At 39.1% G+C, this 22,473-nt stretch overlaps 1 protein-coding gene across 2 annotated transcripts in view; it reads right to left on the bottom strand.

Annotated features, from left to right (window-relative positions):
- Nucleotides 1-22,473, bottom strand: part of LOC138117124 (transcription initiation factor TFIID subunit 4-like) — a 161,173-nt gene that overhangs the window by 72,393 nt on the left and 66,307 nt on the right. For both annotated transcript variants that reach the window (XM_069027157.1, XM_069027158.1), the window contains exons 12-13: nucleotides 21,510-21,635; nucleotides 11,872-11,928 (exon numbers count right to left, since the gene is read on the bottom strand). In XM_069027157.1, coding sequence (XP_068883258.1) covers nucleotides 11,872-11,928; nucleotides 21,510-21,635 — 183 coding nt within the window. The remainder of the gene's footprint in view (nucleotides 1-11,871; nucleotides 11,929-21,509; nucleotides 21,636-22,473) is intronic.

The raw sequence follows: 22,473 nt of genomic DNA, 5'->3' as shown, positions 1-22,473 counted from the left end.
CCCTAAATAAGGTACGAGTTTTCAATCTGAGACTTAACTACAGAAGCTCATAGGGTGAGCTCATGGAGCTTCACATTCTTTAGCTGTTTCCATGTAACCTGAAGGTCTGTATCACTCTATCTTGCAGTCACCTAGATCACTAAAGAGGTAAAATAGCAAAAAGATGCAAACAAGTTATTTCTTAGAGGGAGGAAAAAAATCATCCCATATTTTTGTTTTCTGACACACCCTAGTACACAAGAGATTCCCTGAACATACTGCTTAAGAAGGAAAGACTAGCAAATACTGATGACAGACCCTTACTAAAAGAGAGAACAATTTTGCTGAATACTGAATTTACTGTTCCTCAAAAGAGGAAGCTGAAAGTAGTGGATCTTAATGAAACAGCAGCACATACAGTGAAGTAATAATGTGTATTCAATAAACTTCACAATCATTATCTGTCACAGTAAGGCAGGGCAGACATCCTGGATATTCTACAGGTACCCTCTGAGGGGAGCCCATCTCACTTGTCCACAGCTGGCAGGTGGCCACCACAGCCACCAAATGCTGGGCTGCCTTAAGAGTAAGGGCTCCTTATGAAAACACAGATCACACTTCTCCAGAATTTAAACACAGATTTAAAAAATAAATAGACCAAATTATCCTATTTCTCATAAAAACATGCTCTCTTCTCACCTGTGCTAACCTATGACACACCTCTAGTATATTTCCAGTAGAGTGAACATTCTGCTCCTCTCCTGTTGTCCTGAACACAATTAACACCTGAGTTTAGCACTTATGCTCTATTTTCCCATTTTGTGTATTTTACACTTTCCTAAAGCTTACTTAATTATCTGACATGTTTGTCAGATAGGAGCTCTTCTCCCAGGACAGATTTTTTTATTATTACTATTGTTTTTTTGGAAATAATAGATTTTAAAGCACCTTTCAGTGTGAATATGGCTTTTGGCCATTAAGAGAAATCTTCAGGATCTACATGATGTTACTTCTGTTTCAAGAATATAAATGCCTGTTCTGGATATAAATACATTTCCTACTTGTGGAGGGAAAGGACACAGCGGTGTAAGAAGCCTACTCTGTACTTCACAGCTGTGCAGAGTCAATAAACCCATGAACTGTAATTGGATCACACTGGTTTTCAATTTGCTTTGCTTCAACCCTACCAGATACTGAGGCAGCAGTTTTTAGGAAGCTACAACACCTCAGTGTATGGACACTCATCAGCATAAATACATGTAACATACCTTCCCATTCCAGGAAATCAGGTATTTATGACCATTTCCATGGAAATCTAGACATTAACCACCAATTCAGCAGCAATTTGTAAAACTAAACTACATGAAAACAAAACTCTTACAAACCATTACTCAACTGCCCAATAACATTAAAAATACATGAATACCTTTCAAGTGTTTACGTTTTAGAGATAATCATATCTACCTTTAACAAACATATTTGAGCGGAAAACTGTCTATATTGTGAATGGCAATAATACATTTTATTTATTTAAGAGATTACTACTATTGAAGGGTAACTACTTTTTCAGGGTATGTTGAGCAGTATCTCATTATTCAGCTGATATAATCTTTCACAGACTGACGCAGTGTTTTTTAACTACAAGACTAAACTAAAAATAGAAAATAGATGTTAACACACCTTTCACGACCTCTGTGTGTTACCACCCAGCCACCTAGCTTGTAGTTCAGAGAAAAGGGGCATAAAACCTAGCTACACTCAGAAATGTTGAGTGTTTAGTTAACCAAAATGGACACTTTTTAGCCTTCCGTTAATGGTATTAAATATTCTCAAAAATGGGCTGGCAAGGAAGTCTTAAATTACTTTGTTTAAAATTTCACTACTACATTTCAACTTTTGCTTTAACTGTGCTCCCATGAACTCTTTCATCTTCCACTACCAGGTTAGAAACAGATCCCGTATTTTATGAGAAACAGTGTGTTCTATGAAATGTATACATTCCAAACGAGGTCCTGCCCTTGTGAGATGACAGAACATATGAACACCCTGCCAGACTGTGAGGTGGGTGTGGGGAGCAGGGGGAGGTCTGTGTGTGGGTCTTGCACAAAGAGGAGCCGAGGCAGGGCCACACAGGAGCCGGGATGTGCAGCCCCAGCCCCAGCCCCAGCGGGCAGGGACACACAGGAGCCGGGATGTGCAGCCCCAGCCCGAGCGGGCAGGGCCACACAGGAGCCGGGATGTGCAGCTCCAGCCCCAGCCCGAGCGGGCAGGGACACACAGGAGCCGGGATGTGCAGCCCCAGCCCCAGCCGGCAGGGACACACAGGAGCCGGGATGTGCAGCCCCAGCCCCAGCGGGCAGGGACACACAGGAGCCGGGATGTGCAGCCCCAGCCCGAGCGGGCAGGGACACAGGAGCCGGGATGTGCAGCCCCAGCCCGAGCGGGCAGGGACACACAGGAGCCGGGATGTGCAGCCCCAGCCCCAGCCCCAGCGGGCAGGGACACACAGGAGCCGGGATGTGCAGCCCCAGCCCCAGTCCGAGCGGGCAGGGACGCACAGGAGCCGGGATGTGCAGCTCCAGCCCCAGCGGGCAGGGACACACAGGAGCCGGGATGTGCAGCCCCAGCCCCAGCCCGAGCGGGCAGGGACACACAGGAGCCGGGATGTGCAGCCCCAGCCCCAGCCCGAGCGGGCAGGGACACACAGGAGCCGGGATGTGCAGCTCCAGCCCCAGCCCGAGCGGGCAGGGACACACAGGAGCCGGGATGTGCAGCCCCAGCCCCAGCGGGCAGGGACACACAGGAGCCGGGATGTGCAGCCCCAGCCCCAGCGGGCAGGGACACACAGGAGCCGGGATGTGCAGCTCCAGCCCCAGCCCCAGCGGGCAGGGACACACAGGAGCCGGGATGTGCAGCTCCAGCCCCAGCCCCAGCGGGCAGGGACACACAGGAGCCGGGATGTGCAGCTCCAGCCCCAGCCCCAGCGGGCAGGGACACACAGGAGCCGGGCGCTTCGCCTCCATCCCCTCGGGGCAGCGCATGTGACGCGAGCGCCCGGAGGATCTGGGGGCAGATGAAAGCTGGCAGCTGTGGCTGCCTCGGGCGCTCGAGGCTGCCAAACAGGGCTTACAAACACGTTAGCTCAGCAGCAGAATTAAAGCCCTCATTCAGGTTTGTTTTGGAGTAAGAAACCAATGCGCATAGAGGGGATGGGGGAAAACTTGCCTTGCAGGCTGAAGCCTAAGTACACCTTGACCTCCCCTCGCAAGCTGCTATAGAGTACAGCAGGCTTAACTACGGGACCAAATCATCTAAATAATAATGTATGTTGTTGTCCAAGCAACCTCCTCAGTTTCTGACAAGCAGACACAGTTGACATTTGCTGCCCTCTACTTATTAAACAGGCAATCATATTCTAAAGTGCTGTTAGTCAGCCAAATCAGCAGGAAAGTAAATCTGTTGCAGTGTTCCGATAAAACAGTTATGTGATTTTTCCACATTCACAGCTTGCTCCCAAAGAATTTTCTTCTTTTTTCCCCCGTCTATGCCAGTGTGATAAATTGTATTTAACAAGGTTGTTTCTACCTGAGGAAGACCCACATTTAGACAGAACACCACTGAAGCCAAAGGAGAACTAGAAATTCAGTCTTGACCTCTCCCTTGCACAAACTGATCTGAGATATAGATAGATATAGATATAGATATAGATATAGATGATATAGATATAGGGGGAGAGAGAGATGTGTGTGTTTATATTTAGAGATATAAAATTGCAATAAAAAATCTTTCAGAAAAGGAAGTACCATTGAATGCATTCCTCACTGCTTCTGGAACCTCTGGATGAAATTGTCAGTACCCAAGACAGGCAAACTCAAACCACCCTTATCACAAATCTTACACACCATACATGGAAAAGAATAGCTCCCTTATCTCTCCACCAAGTCCAAAAGGGATTAAAAACGGGGCTGCCACCCTCCACTTGTTCAAAATCAAAAAGCAGTAGCACTGGTTATTACTACAGACACGGAAGGAAAACTACAGGAGATCTGAAAAAAATTCATTTTACAAGAGGAAGTTCCTGCTGGAGTATTTTGGTGAAATTCAGAAAGGGAAAGTCACATGCAGCTTCAGAAATTCTTTGCAAAAAGCTTTTACCATTCTAAACCCAAGTTCTGGAAATTCACCTTTGAGTAGCCCTATTGCTGTATAACGGGAGGCTACATGTTGCAGCAACCTTGTGTTAGGCAGGACTCCATGGGGGTGTGTGTGCTCTGGAAGGTGACAGAGACAACTCCCTCCCTACCACCTTTCTGCTTTAAAACAACGAAATCCATTAGGTAGAGCAGACTTTGTAACAGGTATTGTTCTTTTGGAACTGTTTGAACACAACCCAGATGTATTTCACACCAGAACTAAACTCTATTTTGAAAATGAGTCTTGAGTCCTCCTCACTAGTTTTACTTGAAAATTGAGAGTACACAGTTACTTAAAATTTTGTTAGGGAATGTGAGAAAACAAGAAATAATCACAAAAAGAAAAACCAACTTTTATGGGTTTATACAGCTCTTAGTTGTTTCATGCCCCCCATTCTCAGAGCACTAAATGGGAACCCTTTTGGTAACAAGGGAAGAAAATCACTGTATTTCATTGGTTAGGAATAGCTGCTAAAGTCTTGAACAGCAGATTGCACCAGGACAAATACACTTATCATACAAAATCTAAGAAAATTACACTGCTGCTGGGTTAATTTGAAGGCTGATACCTTTCAAATACTCCCTGAGACATCAGCTAAACAGGGAACAATGCTTGACTAGACAGCTTGCTTTCTTGTTCCTTTCTCTTATTATACCCACAGAGCCCCAGAATGGTTTGGCTTGGAAGGGAACTTAAAGATCCTCTCATTCAATGGGCAGGGACACCTTCCACTATCCCAGGTTGCTCCAAGCCCTGTCCAACCTTGCCTTGGACACTGCCAGGGATCCAGGGGCAGCCACAGCTTCTCTGGGCAACCTGTGCCAGGGCCTGCCCACCCTCACAGGGGAGAGTTTTTTACTAATATCTAATCTAAACCTACTCTGTCAGTGTGAAGCCATTCCCCCTTGTCCTGTTGCTCCTGGCCCTTGTCAATAGTCTCTCCATCTTTCCTGTCAGCTCCTCCAGGTACTGGAAGGTCACAATTAGGCCAACCTGAAGCTTCTTTTCTCCAGGCTGAACAATCCCATACTCACTGTCCCATTTTGTTTTGCATAAACCCCTGCTCTCCCAGCTATGCAACCTCATTTGTCCTGATAATAAACACCTCCCATACAAAGCCTCACAGATCTGACACAGGCCTTCGTGAGGAACAAAACAGAGATGCAATACGTGGATTCTTCTCACACTCACATTGGTGTAAACCAAGTTCTAAGAGTTTGTTTTCTCAGTAGCAAGCATAAACAAAGATAAAGGAGTGTTCTTACTTACACTATAAAGATGGGGGTATAAAAATAGCTTGTTACTTAACAATGGCTGTGTATTTAGCTCATCTATCAGTAAACTAGCATTTTCCTTTAAGAATGCTAAACCTAACAGTTTTCATCAGTCATGAAAAATAAGCATTCATGTTAACTAAACAAGAGCTGGGCAGTATGTGTATGCTGGAATAATGCATCATTACGGAATGCCACCAAATTGATTTTGTAGAAGGGAATTATTATGTTGGACACCACTGGATTTAATTTAGATTTCTGGTAGACTAATAAGGTAAGCTTGGGTCAAGCTTGGGTTAGAGAAAACACAAAAAAAAACCCCAGCCCTTGACTCAGCTCTAATTAATATACATTTTACCTAGGCAGGAATAAATAATTTGACTCAGCTGGCAGATACCATGGTCATTCCTCTGATCTCCTGGCATTTTTCTGTCAATTATCCAGTTTCTGACTGTACAGCAAGGGTGACACCACACTTCAACTTCAGTCAGACACCTTGCCACAACTTCTGCTCAAAGCCCAGGAGAACAGGCTGTAATTTTCATCAGCTTCGATTTTACAAAGATATATGCAAGAAATTCTACTGACTAGTAAGATTGCTATTGACCAAAGATCTTCAGGACTTTTAGAATTCATTGCAGGGCAGTACCTCATCCTTGGAAACACAGAAATCTGGAAGACCTACACACCAAATCCATATGCAAATAAACTTACTACTGGTTATAGATTATCTTGTTTCCTCAGCAGCAAATGTAATGCCATTCCTCTTCTGGCCTTGATTGTAAATTTTATAACCAACTTCAGTCATCAGAATTTGGGACTGTTATCGTAATATACCTATGCATCTAAAGTAATAGCTGCTGAAAGGAAAAAAACACAGCTAACACAAGCAGTAGATTTGATAATGCAGCAGGACTTCCAGGAGAGTATTCTGACTGGTCAGATAGGACCACTCCTCTTGAGGTGCAAGTTTAATTACTAACATTTTAGGTCATTGCAAAAACTTTATAACTTCAGAAAAACCTTGTACTCTAAAACCAAATCCAGGGCAGTGCTGCATGAGCTTAAACTGGACAGGAATGGTCAAAGCATTTTTCCGGGTACAAACAGCAGACCTGTGGTACAGGGAGGGTATAAAAAAGTGACTGTTATCTGACTTTGTACATGTATTGACAAAAATGCTCACATTCCTTCTGCATGACAGCTGTAGCACTGGTAGCCTGATGCAGAAAACTATTCATGAAATAACTCTGAGGAATCAGTGTTGCTGAAACACTGCTTTGTCATTACTTCAGGCATCACATTCACAGCTTTTCCTTCTTTCGACCTACTGACACTCAGATGGGTTAGAGAGCTAAGTGAAAATGTAAATTTATTCCCATTCAAGTGCCCTATTTCTCAGTGGACTGTGTTATAAGAAACCAGTTTAAGATAAGAGTGTTGCTTTTGAATCAGTATTTTTATGTCAGGCATGACAAAATAGAAAACTTACTTAGACTTCTCATCACTGAGACACTACATTAGTAGTACAATCTTTAAGGACTTCAGCTTTGGTGAAAAGGTGAATAAATTAACTTTCCAAATAAAACAATTTTCATTTGCTTTTCATTTTCATGAAATTTCATTTCATTTATGATAACTTCAGTAAATTATCATTTAAACAGTTGTAAGAAACCACTCCTACTGAGTTGATACATAAATATTAGTGTGGTGACAAGAAATTATTTATTGTAAAACTGTTTTCCTATTGTAATCCCTAAGTATATGATGCTGGAGTTTCAGTAATTCTGCTACAAGTTAAGTTCTTCTGGGGGATTTAAAACCTCTAAGGCAATGTTAGAACCACATAACATATACATCATATGATGTAGATATTTCATTGTTTTAAAGAGAAGGATGCTACAGCTTCCTCTAGAACTCCATCTGCTAACAGTCCACATATTTTACTGCATATAATTCAGAAAAGGATACAGTTCAGAAAGTCAATCTCAGCCCAACAAGGCTCTTGTTCCAGAGGACACTGCAGATGTGGGGGATGGCAGCACCCAAGGCCATGGTTACCACAATGCTGCCCTGGACACAGCTCCTTCTGGGAGATGGGAAAGCCTGTGTCTGCTCTGCTTCCACAAGCACTGAGCACTCCCAAAGCTCCTGGCCAGGGCAGCACTCACAAGCCCCTTCCATCATGATAAAGGACCTTATCCATCCCCAGGAAGCTCTGCTGACAAGGGCACACAAAGGGCTGTCTTGTGCCTTCCCTAGCTTCCCAAGGCTGCTGGTATGAGTATCAACAGGTGGGAGACTTCCCTTTCATGGCTGATGAGCACACCTGAGAACAGATTCCACTGAGTGTTATCTAACCTGATCTAGGGCCTGGATACATGCCCAGACATTTATGGTGTCTGGTTTAAGTTTTCATTATTATGCAATATTCTTGGTTCATGATGAGACAAAAAATTTGAACCCAGTTCATCTTTCAGGATGAAGCTCAGCTACTTAACTTTTAAATTAAAACATTTTTTAGGCAACAGACCCCGATCTGTAGAATATCCCTGACAGAAAGGATGTTGAGGATCTTACCTTGCCTGCCTTTCCTTACACCATTTCTACTATTAATTCCTGGGTGTTGACTCAGATATTCCTAATCTTGATCTATTCCTGCTATCAGTTATATGGCCTGTTTTATGCTCTATTTAATGAAGCCTTTTAATGGAAATTAGAGAACTCATAATTTCTTTAACTTACATTTGTGACTTCCAGACTACATAAATCAGTGCATTTCCTAAAACTTGATTTTAAAAGCTTTAGTCATGCTTTGTTCACTGAAGCTTATCACAGTTAGTTTAGTAAAACTTATAGTTTCATTGATTTTCTAATCACTAAAACAGCAGTCTGAAAAAATTTAACTATGTGTTAGCTAAAATGGAAAACTCCACTCCTTATGATACCCTACTTATGCAGGGTATTCCCTGCTTATTATTAATTACAAAAAATAATTAAAAAGTTAATTCAAACCATTAATTAGAAAAAACAAGTAGGAAAGTTATATAATTTCCAACAAAACAGACACTGCTCACAAATGATGCTATTTCTCACATTAATTTGTACCAAGTCAAACATTTCAGAATTTATGTTGCAAAGCAATGCAATAAGTAATAGCTGAAAAACATAATTTTTCCCTGAAATAGTCTCAATGGAAAACGTTTTTCAGTAGCTTATTAAATAGACTTACCATTGAAACAATCATATGCTGCCCACTGAAAAAAGGCTGCCCCAACTTAGAAGTGTGAAAGCAAATGGAGAGTTTTGAGCAATATAATCCTCCACAGGCATATTCTGCTACTGCTTTCACTCAAGTCCATTTGAAACAGGTTAACACAAGAGCAAAATAAGTGACTCACACTGAAATCAGAGTGGGTTTGCACTGACTTAACTAAAACTGTGCTAGTCTGGGTGTGAATGAAACCTGTCTCTGCAATAAGACCACGTAGATCACCCTTCCCTTTGTTTGGGTAAGTATTTAAATGCAGTTTAAACTTGATTTATGCCAATTTGGTTTAAGCAATACACAGAGTGGTTTGAAGACTGGCTAATAAATGGATCAAGATGGAATTACAGAGAAAAAACATTATCTTCACCTAACCAAATAATTTTAAAATGTGTTCAAAGGATTCCACTTACATTGTCTTCATGACACTAAGAAGAAAGAAGCAAACTTTCTACTGGTAAACGTTCTGTGAAAGAAATTGAGCTAATCTTTTTTTCTTCTTAATTAGGAGGGAAAACAGAGCATTACAGAATGAAGTCTTCAAAATATCCCTAAAGGAGAATGTTTTGGAACAAATACCCTTTTCTAGTCTTCTTTCTTTCCTCTTCATCCTATTATCCTTGTACTGGTACCATTTTTTGCATTCCAAGACAGCACTTTCTAGAGTTCTTTCAATGTTTTGAATAGTTCTTTCCTTTTAAGGAAAGATTTAGAAGACTTTCTTTAAGACTTTGAATGACTTCTTTTGGTACTTCACTTTCTCCCTCTGACTTTTGTCAGTAGTATCACTGTTCAAACTGATTGAAGTCTGAAACAAGTATTTTCAGAACATAATAATATTATCAGCTGTTTTGCTGGGATGAAAAAACAAGCTATCTGACAATCACATCATTAAACAAGTAATACAAGCTAGAAGAGCTGCAGGTTTCTTAGGTGCCGTCTTTGTGCTTTTTAAAACACTACCTAATGGCCACTTTACTATAGGCCACAAGAATATCACTGCAACAAAGGTCTTCAGGCAATATTCAAGACAGAAATCAAGGAATCACAGCTTCAAATCCAGCTCATTATTGAAGCTGACAGTATTTTTTATTCATCAGTTTATACAAAACCTAGAAGAAACACACTTTCTCTCTGAGCTATGGGTGATAAGCATATTAAGAGTAGCCCAGCTGGCAGTGAAGTTTTGAAATTTTTTACTTTTTTTTTGGTATTGATTCAAAACTTTTAATTTCAGATGACAAAGTCATGCCAAAGACAGTTTTTCTAACCAACCTGTTGTACTATAAAATGGGTTATTTTTTTATTTTGGCAGTGCCAATATCATTTGAGACATCAGCATATATCCAGTATCCAACACAGAAAAAAATACCAACAATAATAAAACATCATCTTGTCAGTACCACGCCACACTCCCCTTTGCAAAAGAAAATGTTTTTACTAACTAAATTTCAATATTTTAAGTTAAAGCCTTTAGAGCTTTAGAACCCTGATTACTAAAACCAGAGACATTTCTTATGGTTCCAAACACGTAGAATGAAATTCAACTTCAGAGAGAGGCGTGGTGCCAGCAAGTGATGCACTTTCCTGAGCCGGCTGGGAGGGCAGGCAGGGCACCCAAGAGCAGAGGGTGCAGCACTCAGGCTGAGGAGCTCCTTCGGCACCGCCGCAGACAAAGGCAGCCGTGCAGTCTCACCCCAGTGCGCTCTGCCCACGTGTGCTGGCTGCCCAGCGGAGGATGCGCTCCGCGCTCAGCGCTGCCCGGCTCGCAGGGAGGGCGCGGCCCGCGGCAGCCCCGCGCCCAGGCAGCGCCGGCCCGCAGCCGCACCGCGGCCCTGCGGCAGCGCCAGGCTGCCTCGCTGCTAGCAAAGAACATCCGTCTCGCTCTGACTGCTGGAAAGTGGGGGTTTGCTATCCCTGTCTTTTACTTTCACGTCCTCAGGTTTCCAATGGCCGAGAAAGAATCCCCAGGAAAGCCAGCACTGATGCAGCAGCAAGGCATTTAACCCCAGCTCTGTTCACTTCCAGCAGCACAGCAGCTTCAGTTCTCAGCTCAACAGCCCTTTCTGCCCGCCATCAATTACTCTCAAAAATCTGGATTCTTCCTTTGCATACACTGGCTACATACAAAACCCAAGTACTATTAAAATCCTGCCTCTTTTCCTGCCAAATAACTTGATTACTCTATTTCATTTCAATGCTTGCTTGACAAATCCAACTCTGGAAACACTAAGGCCTGGTCTAATGTTTACAAGAACTCATATCATCAAGTCTTACTACATAATCACATAATGAAATGAAGACAAAACTCATCCATGTATTTGGATTTTTTTGACTGTTATATATATATAAAGTCTGTGTAGCTAACGGGACTACAGAATACTGCCAAGAGGGAAACGAAACAGGAAGAACAGGTCAATACAAAAGAACTTGCTCTATACATTTTTCTGTACATCTTACCTTCCAGTGCATAATTATTACCCGCTAATGTGTATATCCAAACAAGCTGCCTGAAAGGAATGGCATCATTTTGCTGAAATTGCTTTCAACTGATGGATATTTTAATCTTTCTAACTGATTTAAATTGCAACCCAATCCTAAACCATGAGATGCCTTAAGCAAAGGACAGTCACTCATTTATAGCAAATTAAGGTACTCTTAGAGTAACATATCACAACTTCATTGGAAATTATTTGAAATTTTTTAGATGATTGTAATTTAGACAAATGAATAAATAGTCCACTGAATCACAGGGGAGAGAAAATGATTGGCAATTACATTACTTGAAAGAATGTTACCAGAACAAAATTGTTAAGTAGCACATTTCTAAGAAAGCAACATTTCACAAAAAGACAAAGGCATACATTTTCCACCAAAATCTAGAGCTGCTGTCATCAACAACCCAACAAAAGCTACAGCTACCTAAAATGGAAATGAAAATGTAATGTATGGAAATATTCTCTTATAAAATCTCCTTAGGCTTCACATGTATTAATGTATTAGTTTGCAAACATTAAGATCAAAGGCAAAGCAACAAATACATCCTAAAAAGTTTTTAGTCAGATTTTTATTAACGATATACAAGTAGCAAGGCATAAAAAATTAATATGTTCAAGCCTTGAAATGTCAAGTGTAATGATCTCTAGCTCTGCTTACCTCCTTTGCTTTTTGTTTCAGTCTAGCTTGCTCTGGGTCTTCTTGCCTTGAGCGACTCTACATGTTAAAAAAAAATGGGGAGAAAAGGTTAACAGATGGTTTAAGAACCCCTCATCTGTTGCAGTAAGTTAAAAAATAGCAAAGAAATAGGAACAGGATACAAGGTATCAAACATGGGACACTTAAATCGATAGAAGTGCAATTTCAAACCCATGAGCCCCACCCAAAAGACTGTTAAAAGTTCAGTTGTAAATGAGATGTAGTCTACATTCGAATTAAAAAACAAAACAAAACCAAAAAAACCAACCCAATCATGTTTTTGTCAATGTGAAAGTTTCCATACAGGTTTAAATTTCAATTATTTAATACAAACAAATTCAAGCATCCAAGAGCAGAAGTGACACCCTTTCAGTTATCTTAAATTTTTAATTTATGTCCTTACAGTCACATATCTTAAAATTTACTGTTTGCAACTAAGCTTGTATTTAGCTCTTGGTAGAGAACGTGGAGAAAACCATTGTAAAGTTGCCCTCCCAAAAGGTAAATCTTTATATCTGTGCTCACTACACATTTTCAGACTGATGGAATTCAAAACCCAAGAGGTAGATAAACACACATTATACTTTTACAAACATGTGATAGGTCAGCATTCAGCAAAGGTTGCATAAAAAGTTGTAAGAAGCTGCAATAAAACTTGTGACACCTGTGGAAAACTGTTGTTCCTGACACCTGAGAGATGAAGTAGTTCTACTTCAGTATTTCTTTGAGATTTAAAGTGATACCACTTACACAACTCCTAAAGGAATACCTGTGCCCTCTCCTATCTATCCATTCTCTGGTTATTGCTATGCTGAAGGCAGACCTGAAACTAGAAAGAATGTTAGTTTGCAAACTTACATATTCTCAGATTCTTTTCTGGTGTTTAAATTTTTCACACCATATTCTGGTCAGAAGCCAAAAATCCGTTAAGAAAACCAAAGTCAGGTTTTAAGGGCTTACACTTAAAAGGGCCTGGAGAGTGCCTTGGCTGTGATTTGGCAGACAGGGCACCAATGGCACAGAATTCCCTATCTTTTCTCCTGTTAGTTTTTGTGAGTTTTTTGTGGGTTTGGTTGGTTTTTTCTGAACTGGGATTGGGTTTTTTCAGCTACTATAGCACACATAGAAAACAGTGCTGATAACACATGGTGACATCAAACAACGAGATTTTTAGATGTGCTTAACTCTTCCACTGTGCACATCAGCTTCACCTTCCAACACCAACTACAAGTGCTTTTGTGTCTGTTGGCATAAGAGGTTGTTGGACAGGACAGTGTCTGCAGCAAAGGAATGACAAATCAAAATCTGAGATAGCCAAAGACCAAATCAGGCTCTTGTGTTGTAGTTGTGCCAGCCAAGGAAAAAATTCCACCTTAACACAGGCTGAAGTTCCTTCTAACTGCTGTGGTCAGACAAAAAGAAACATGTAGATAATCTGACCTAGTTAATGTTCAAAGGACAAAAAGGTATTTCATGAAATATGTGGATCTGCCAGAGAGCTGGGTTTCTAATCAGCACAGCAATTACTAAGAACTTGATTATATTTACACCTATTAGGTTAAAAACCAAACTAACAAAACCTGCTTTTCTAGGAGATGGGCTCAGGTCAGTATTTATGAACTGAGCTGAACAAGGTCCTTGCTGCCATTTTGCAGTGACAGTTCAATCATTGGAGCCTCACCTCCTCCAGAATTATACACAGAAAAGCATATTTAGCCCTTTCACGGGTTTTGATGATAAATTTATAAATGTACAATGAACTTCTATTGCCTTATGAATCTCACAGTGAAAGCAGTACAGAAACACAAAGTATTGTTATACTACTGTATGAAGCTGAAACATTTGCCAAATGCAAAGTACAAGTTAAAAGCACGTCAGCTTTAGGAGAAAGCAGAGTGTCCTAGGAGAATCCAGCTGAGACTTCTAATATTGTTACTAACTTTCTACAAGGAAATGATAGAATGCTGGAAAACATAGCAGATGTACACTGTGTTTGGGGACATTGTAAGAAAAATTAAAGCAACAGATGCAAAGTAACATTGAAATTTCCTGGGCTCCAGAAGTGAAGGAAAAACTCTGAAAGTGCTACAGAGTAAAGTAACACATTTAAAAGTTGAGGCTTTTTCTCCCCCCCTCAACTGACCAAATTAAAGTAGATCTGGAGTTCAGGATAATTGCAACATGCAAAAGCAAATCATCTGCTCTGTGTAAACCTCCAGCTTGATCACAATAAATAAATGATAAAAAGGATTGAAGAGGTAAAAACAGGTACTCAGCTCCTGAACGATATCAAATACAGTAACCTTGTTTCAAAAATGAAGATCTAAAATACCAGGTGAAGTTCCATATATAACCCAGGTTGAAGGTGAAGATAGAACTACTTTAACATTTAGAATAATGCAATGATTTTGTAGTTATTGCTTGAGTCCATGCCAAATAGCCTTTCCAAAGAATCCAGGCTAGTTCTTGTTTCAAACAAGCAGAATTCCAACTTTACACTGGATGTATCATTACTACTAAAAAAATTAAGGAATTTAATTTCGTTTTGAGTTCAGATAAATTTTAACAGATTTTTTTAAAAGCAGACTTTTAAGACTAAAATACTTTCCTGTTGATTACCATGTCAGTAAACTTCAGAAAGAAAATCAGCAGCATATGGAGGCTAAAATGTATTAAAGGACAAGTATAAACATCAACTATTTCATTAGTTCTTCACTTCATGATCTAATATAATTATAAAAGGCTTCACCAATGCTCATGCAACACAGATTAAAGCAAATATAAGCAAATGCAAATGTCAAGCTTAAGAGAGGTGCCTAAATAAGCTTTAGAAATGTCACTGGATTCCCTTTACACTCCATTCCACACGTGAACATCTTTCCCTTCCTCTGAAGAGTTTGCACAATTTTGCTGCTGAGCAGCTCTTGTAGTGCTTTTCTACATCACCCATCAAGGCATCAACATGTCACCATCACCAAGCAATCATTTTAGTATTTTACACTTACTTTTGTCAAGCTCCTGACTAATCATTCCTAGCTTTTTTAAATTGCAGTTTAACTTTTTTCTTCAAGTTAATTCATATTTTGTGTTTTCTCTTCCTTTCTCCTTTCTAACATCCAAATCTTAATATGCAGCACTTCACCTGTTTTGTGAAACATGCTTTTCCGAAATCTTTTAATGCACCAGTGTCTCCTTCCTCTAAAGCTTTGAGAACACCCACTAATCAGAGAACCCACCAAATCAAATACTTTGAAGGAGTTTATCACAATTCCTTTGCCTTCCACTCCCTGTTCATCATGTCTAGATCTGTAAATAAAGCAGGCTGCATTTATGTAATGGATTTTCCTGTTGATGAATAAACACCTTTAGAAGCAAGCAAGCTTCCCATAGTCATTTTAAAGAAACCCAGGACTGATCCTAAGCAGATAACATACTTCTAAATGCATTAAATACTGTCTCCTACTGAGAACATATTCAGCAAACCAGGTTTGTTAACATCTCTCCCAAACACCAGGTATTTTTATTAGACCAGACAGATTTTAATTGTGGAGAACTAAAGTGCTTTGTGTTAGAGAGCTCTTTATCTGGAAACTGAAAACTGCATAGATCACATTAGGTCTATGGAAATATTGGACTTCCAAAGTATGAAAAGCAGCATATGTTAAATGTGTGTATTCAAAACAACAGAAATAAGGGGCTTCATTTACATGTCAGCAAACTCCCTAATGTTCCAAACCTCAGCTCTTCCCCTGGCTTGTGTTAAGGCAGGAGGCCACAAAAAGAGACATCTAATTACACATGGAACAGTGCAGTTTTAAGGGTATTTCAGATCTCATAGAATTGTCTGAAATTAGAAAGCAAGAGTATCTTAAAACTTATAAGGATATTTATAATCCACATAATACTTAAATACAGGCACCATTTTTTTAAAATTGGAGCATACTCTGCATCTGTGCAGATGGACAGACTAATAATACTTCTGTTGTGTTTCATTATCATAATCATTCAATACTTTACTTGATTATTAACGTCAAAGTTGCACTGGTACTAAATTTTTGATCCACTAACAAAAAGAAGTTTTCTGTTTGGATTTGTAAGGATTTTGAAGTCTTGGCTTGTTACACCAGTGTTGGGAAATATCTCACAGGGTCTCTCCTGCATTTAGCTACATCTGACCCCAGCTAAGGCACTACTGCCCCTTACCAATATAAACACTCGGGGTCTTTAATGCCTCCAATTCATTTTTTTTCATTAAATAAGGAGTCACAACTGCAGGTGCTGTACTATTGAGAGCCACTGCTGTGCCAACAGTTTCAATTTTAAACCTATTTTTCCCCATTGATGACATTAGAACTTCACCCACGGCTGTACCAGCTTATAACTTTCACTTTTAATTAAAGAAATTAAATTGGCAACATGAAACACTTTGCTTTCACATTAGCTTTGTTAATAAAAAGTGAAAGTTAAAAGCATCATAGCTGAGGGTAAAACGCTGCTCAGTGTTACGATCATGGTGAGGTGGAATGCAAAAGCGCAGGTCTGAAAAATGATTTATATTAAAATCATTAAAATGGCAGTAACAAATGTCTAAAAATTCAGAAAATTATCTCAACACAGTAATTCCCATTTTGCTCTCCTCTCATCAGAAGTGAGTTCCAAGTGCACATGCAGACAGGAGGCTGCACTGAATTCACTGCTCTCAGAAGAAAGGGAAAGGATTTAATTGGAATGACAGCTGAACTCATCTCGGACTCAGGGAGCAGCCCCTTCAAGTCATCACAGCACACGTGTGGAAGGAAATCTACAGCACCAAATTTCAATGATCTCTCCAATAAAAAAGCCCTTCAGCCTATAGTACTATAAAAATCACTATCATCCATAAATGCTAATTAACTTTACAAACAAGTCTAAACGTAATTTTCCATTTACTTATGTGAATTTTCCTTTTACAGAACACATCTTACTTTTGCAATAGTTGTACTTAGGATCCCAGAACTTGAAAGACTTGTGCTACTAATACATAACACTCAAAATAACAGACTAATTGAATGCATATATTGGAAATTAAATTTCAGCATTTATTTTATAATAAAATACACATGCATTCAGCCAATTAGAGCAAATCAATTAACACACTAATTTTAATGTGATCCACTTTATCATAGATTATACCATAGAAGTATGATTCGTTCATTTTCTGAGAGCCAGGACAACTCCAAACTGTAACTCTTTACTGTCACCACTCTCTCTAAAAACAATTCAAAAATAAAACCAACAAAACAACAACAAATCAGCTACAACCTCCTACTCCTGCTGCTGCCAGAAATATTTCCATTATTAGCCCAGAATCAGAACTTCATTCAACTTGACAGACACCACCTGCATTTTCCAGGTTTTGGAAATAGCTATGAAAGCAGCAAGAACACAGATTTACTATAATAAGACCACTGCTTTGTTGGGTTTGGGTTTGTTTTTTTGTTGGGTCGTCTTTTTTTTTTTAGAAACTCCACATGAGACACACCATGTCAACTGTAAAGGTAAATTCCTCCAGTGATTTTAGTCTGACTTTTGACCTTTCTGCAGCCTTAAGACTCTCCTTAGCTCTCCTCAGTACTGCCTGTACCATCCCCAAAGGCCGATGCAGAGGATGTCTGGTTCTGCACACACTTGGCAACAACAGCCAGTGGCTCTTACTGGCAAAACAAACCAGGGCCAAGAGTTGACTCCCCCAAGTATTTCTTTTAAAGAGATTATGCTCTACATACGTGTTTACACACAAGATAGTCCCTCCTTGTGCCTTTTTTTTTCCCACCTGTGATGCTCATGTCAGGAAGAAAACCCAAAATCAGTGACAACCAAGGCAGCTCAGTCCCTCCCTGTACAGCTTCCCCTTTTGACAAATCACATTTTTCTGGGTGTTTGAGACAGGAGCTCTTCCAGCAGCAGGAGGTGACTGGATCTCACAATTTGGGGACCAATATGCCTTTAAACACTTCTATAATAAAAATAATTACTAGAAAGTAAATTAGAGAAATGCTTTGGGCCACATGTTCAAGGCTGGTATGGGAATGTTGTGGAACATTTTGGAATGTTGTGGAATATTCTGAAATGGTGTGGAAAGTTCTGGAATGCTGTGGAACATGATGCAGGATCCCTGAGGTGCAGGAGGTCATTCTGGCTCCTGAAACAGCGCAGTAGTAGTTTCAATTTTTAGATTTTTTATGTAAAAGAAATTGTATGTTGCATTGCCACTATAGAATAGCATGGTTCTTCCTTTCAAGTTTGTCTTCTCCCAAAATATCTCACTGGAATGAGAACATCTGTCACAATGCTCCTAAGCTTGTGATATGAAGTTTCTATTTCTCAAGTATTTCCCAGGTTTGGGACATAAGATTTTGTAACATTCTCTCATTTAACAAGCTAAGTAACACTGCTCCTTTCTTTCAAAGACACTCATGTAGCTTCACAGCTAATTTTAACTTCAGTGACTTTTCTAAGAATGCCAAAAATTGTATTTTTTTTCCTTCTTTTTTTCCTTCTACCTTCTCATCTAATTTGTCGTTTCTTCTCCCAAAAACATTTCCTGAAGCCAAACCAAGCCCATCTGAGTGCTTACAAATTTTGCAATCATCTCCTGATGTAACAACTGAAATTATGATTGCAGATCAACCAGAACACTTGGGTCAAATATTGTCATTTCTCCTCCTAAAGAAACCCACCCACCACCCAGAACAACAAAAACCTGCATGCCTGACACTTTTGTTGGCTATCATTTACTTTTTTTTTTTTTAACCCCTTACTGAACTGTAATGCTAAATTACCAAATCAGTTTCAAGGCTTCCCGAAGGCTCATGCTGCCTCCCCCTTTGATTTCAACCTATTCCTTCATTTTTCATTACCTTCTCCATTGATTATCCTGTTATTAAGTAGATTATTTAACACCATCTGCTTCAATGCCCAAAACATTTCCTTCACGATCTTATTCTTCGTCAAAACCTGGACTTTGGCTGTTAACAAGGCTCCAAAGTAATTAAAAAAGAATTTTCACTGTGCAAGTTCAACCTGTTTATGCTCTTCCATACGAGACAGTAGATGAGGCACCACTAGCAGCAAGCTTTGAAACTTTCACTACAATAGTTCTGCTCAGTAATGTTAAAAACATGCTGCACAATAACATGTCAAAACACTTCCAGGATAAAAGATCACGCTGTTTCTCTAAAAGGCACATTAGGAAGTTGCAGTTATAAATAAATATAAGTATGATTTCTAGATTTAAGCATCTGTAGCAGGGAAAAGAGAAAGAGAAATTTCACTTTAAACCCCAAAGATTTTTATGTTTTAAAGACAACATTGTCAAGGTGACAAAGGTGCCATGACTCAGGGAAAAACACCTTTGCATGGTGGATATTTGAGTCTCCAGAGAAAGTTTAAGCATCTTCCCCTCTGCAGACACAAATATCACCAAGGCCACAGACAGACATGAAGTGGGTACTGATGGGTACCACTTCACCAGGCAGCTGGGACAGATTTTAACTGTGTCTATTTAATTACTGTGTCATTACAATTACTGCATCCTTCCCACAAGGACTGAGATCTCCTTAGACAACAAGGCTCATTCATAAAAAAACCAGAGAAAACCAAAATCCTGGGTAAGGAATTAGTACATAGGAATTCAGAATAAAAAAACTCAACAAATAATGTAAAATCTATTGCATAGAATAAAAAATTGTAATCTGATCATATTTTGCCAAACCACCTCCTATGTAAGCCTTGCAATAGGTCATCCATCCATCCATCAGAACAGACTGGGGAGCACCAGCTGAACAAAGGAAGTTCACTTCCAAACTGGCATTTACACTTAAATCACATTGCATAAGCACCTCCCAAGGGGTCCACAGTGTCTTCAACTTCTCTCTCTAAACATTAACACTGATAAATCAGCACTGCTCTTCCATGGCTACTCTGTGGTCTGGTTTTGGACTTTTAACACCTTCATTTAATTTTCACCTTCATATATTTTTTTAGTATACCATGTATTTCTTCCTAGCTGTCTCCTGGTTATGAAGCTGATTTATACATAAGGTTATTTCTTCAAATCAGTTAGGGGATTCTTTTACCTTTCTTTGTTGCAGAATTCTTTAATTTGCTCTTTCTGTAATCTGTAGGAATCAAACTTGATGACCATGTATTTATTTCCTATATTTAGACTTCACAGGACTTTATAATATCCAAGACTAAAACAGCAACAAAAAAACCCTGCCCGAACCACAGAATATCAATTCATGAAGGAATTCAGGTTGGAAGGAACACCAGGAGGTCCTCTAACCCAATCTCAGATCAGCCTGCATAAGCCTTTGTGTGGTCAGGGAAAGCATTTCTGAACTAAGGACTATAAGCTACCGCATTTTTCTCAGTGTCCATTTAAGAAACAACCAACATAACTAATGAGCAGCAGGATAGACAGAAAATGATTCACCAAGATGTAGTCACTGAATGCAGAAAACAGGATAAAAAAATAAATAAGCATTTCTTTATTTTTAATATATAAGAATCAAGAATGAAAACAGCAAACATGTGTTCATCAAAACATTTAAAGAGTATCTATGTTGTGTAAAAATTTGTGGAATATTTAACAATGTGAACAATTATAAATTAAGAGTACAAACAGGACAGATTAAAGTAGCTTAATTGAGAAATAGATTTCTAAATAAGCAAGGCTAGGTTTTGGTTTTTTTATTTAAAAATCTCTCAAATTGTGAACATTAATGGCATAAAATCAGGAGGCTGTGTTACAACAGAACATTGAGTTGTTCTGTGTAATCTCTTCAGAATATACAATAAATAATGAAGATTCAAATGCAATTAAAAATGGGATAACTAAGGGATAAACTTATTTGCAATTAGATATGATATATATAATTAAATTTACAGTCACAAGCAGGAGATTTATCTGTACCTATGTGCTCTTGAGACAATATTATCTGAGTTTGTTCTGTTGCACATATGAACACTCAGTCTCTGGAATTAAAGTTAGAAAGGAATAAGTCCTGAAGTACTGACAGTTAACTGAAGACAGGCACGAATCAATCAAATAATGCAGTTATGGAGAAGCGAATGGAACACATTTAAATGAAGATGAACAAATGAACAAAACTGTTTAAAAACTAAGTCTAAAAAGTTAAGAATTAAAAAGCCTCAAAAAAATCCATCAGAATTTACTGAATTCATTTAAAAACGAGATGTGTAGGCCATGATTCTCCACTGGCACAGAAACCCTTGGCATCCATTAAATTCCAAAGGCAATTGTAAAAATTATTTCACAGAATTATTTTGGGAGTGCTAGCCACTGTCTCCTATAGTCCCAAGAACTCATCAAATTCAGAGCTGTAGGTTGCAAACACAGAGGCATCCCAGGCAGGTGGGTCTGGAGTCAGCGCAGATCAGAGCCCGACTCCCAAGTTCAAGGTGTGATATCACAACACCAGTACCTTTCTTGTTTTAAGAAACAAGATGTGCTTAAGAAACAAGTATCACAAAATTAAATAATTGTTTGAAGGCTATGGATTGTTAAGTAGTTAAAAAACCAGTAAAAGTGATACCTTAGCAGCCTTCAGCAAGATTTCCCTCTCTTGTTCATCTTTCCTTTGCTTTTCTAAACGCTCCAACTGCTCAAAGAACTTCAGCTGTGATCGGACATCTGTGGCTTGCTCGTACCATTCATCATCCTGTAAAACAGGGACAGGCCTTTAGAAAAACAGGCAGTTTTATCAAGAGCATGCATTTAAAGACTCTAGGTGTTACACATTAAAATCTTTCCATTGTACTAATAATAAAAAGAAAATTATTATTCTTTAGGCTCGGGAATGAAGCCAGCCTATGGTTAATAATGAAGTGAGAATCTGATGATTTAATTAATATCTAAGCAAATTTTAAAAAGCAAGGATTGATTTGCCAGCAACACATACATCAGAGAGTTAAAAAAATAAAACCAACAGACTTAATGATGGAAAACATCTAAAATGCTTGACTTTATTACTGAATAATCCTAGATGTATTTTATAGCCAGGCTCATAACCTGTAATTCCTGCATTTGTACTAACCTTGAACTAATAACAGACTTTCTCAAGATGCAGCATTATAAAGCATTAAAGATAAAAATTCAGTTGAAAATAAGCCTCTAACTACATCAAAATAGAAGCTTATAACAACTAAGAGCATGCAAGTTTTCCTAGTACACAACAACCAGAAGAGTTTATGGCATGAGCCACATGAAGAACACTCAGAATGTCAGTCAGAAAAATAAGTTACATTACTTGCATCCCATTTATCTACTTAGTGTTTTCCTTTCTGACCACAATGCTATGAAATCAAAGAAGAACATTAACCAAGAAAAATATGGAATACAATCACAATGCTACCATTCAATCAGAGACAACACTATTTTTCTCCTAAGGATCTTTTAAGACATTATTTTAAATGCTTCTTTGGCTTAATATGGACTAAGCAGACTGTTTTTATCTGAGACACCATCCTAGACAGAGGGAAGGAGGGATTTAACACTTC

This window comes from Aphelocoma coerulescens, chromosome 11, assembly GCF_041296385.1.
Source record: "Aphelocoma coerulescens isolate FSJ_1873_10779 chromosome 11, UR_Acoe_1.0, whole genome shotgun sequence".
Classification (NCBI taxonomy): domain Eukaryota; kingdom Metazoa; phylum Chordata; class Aves; order Passeriformes; family Corvidae; genus Aphelocoma; species Aphelocoma coerulescens.
This window is presented reverse-complemented; position numbering and strand designations above follow the sequence as displayed.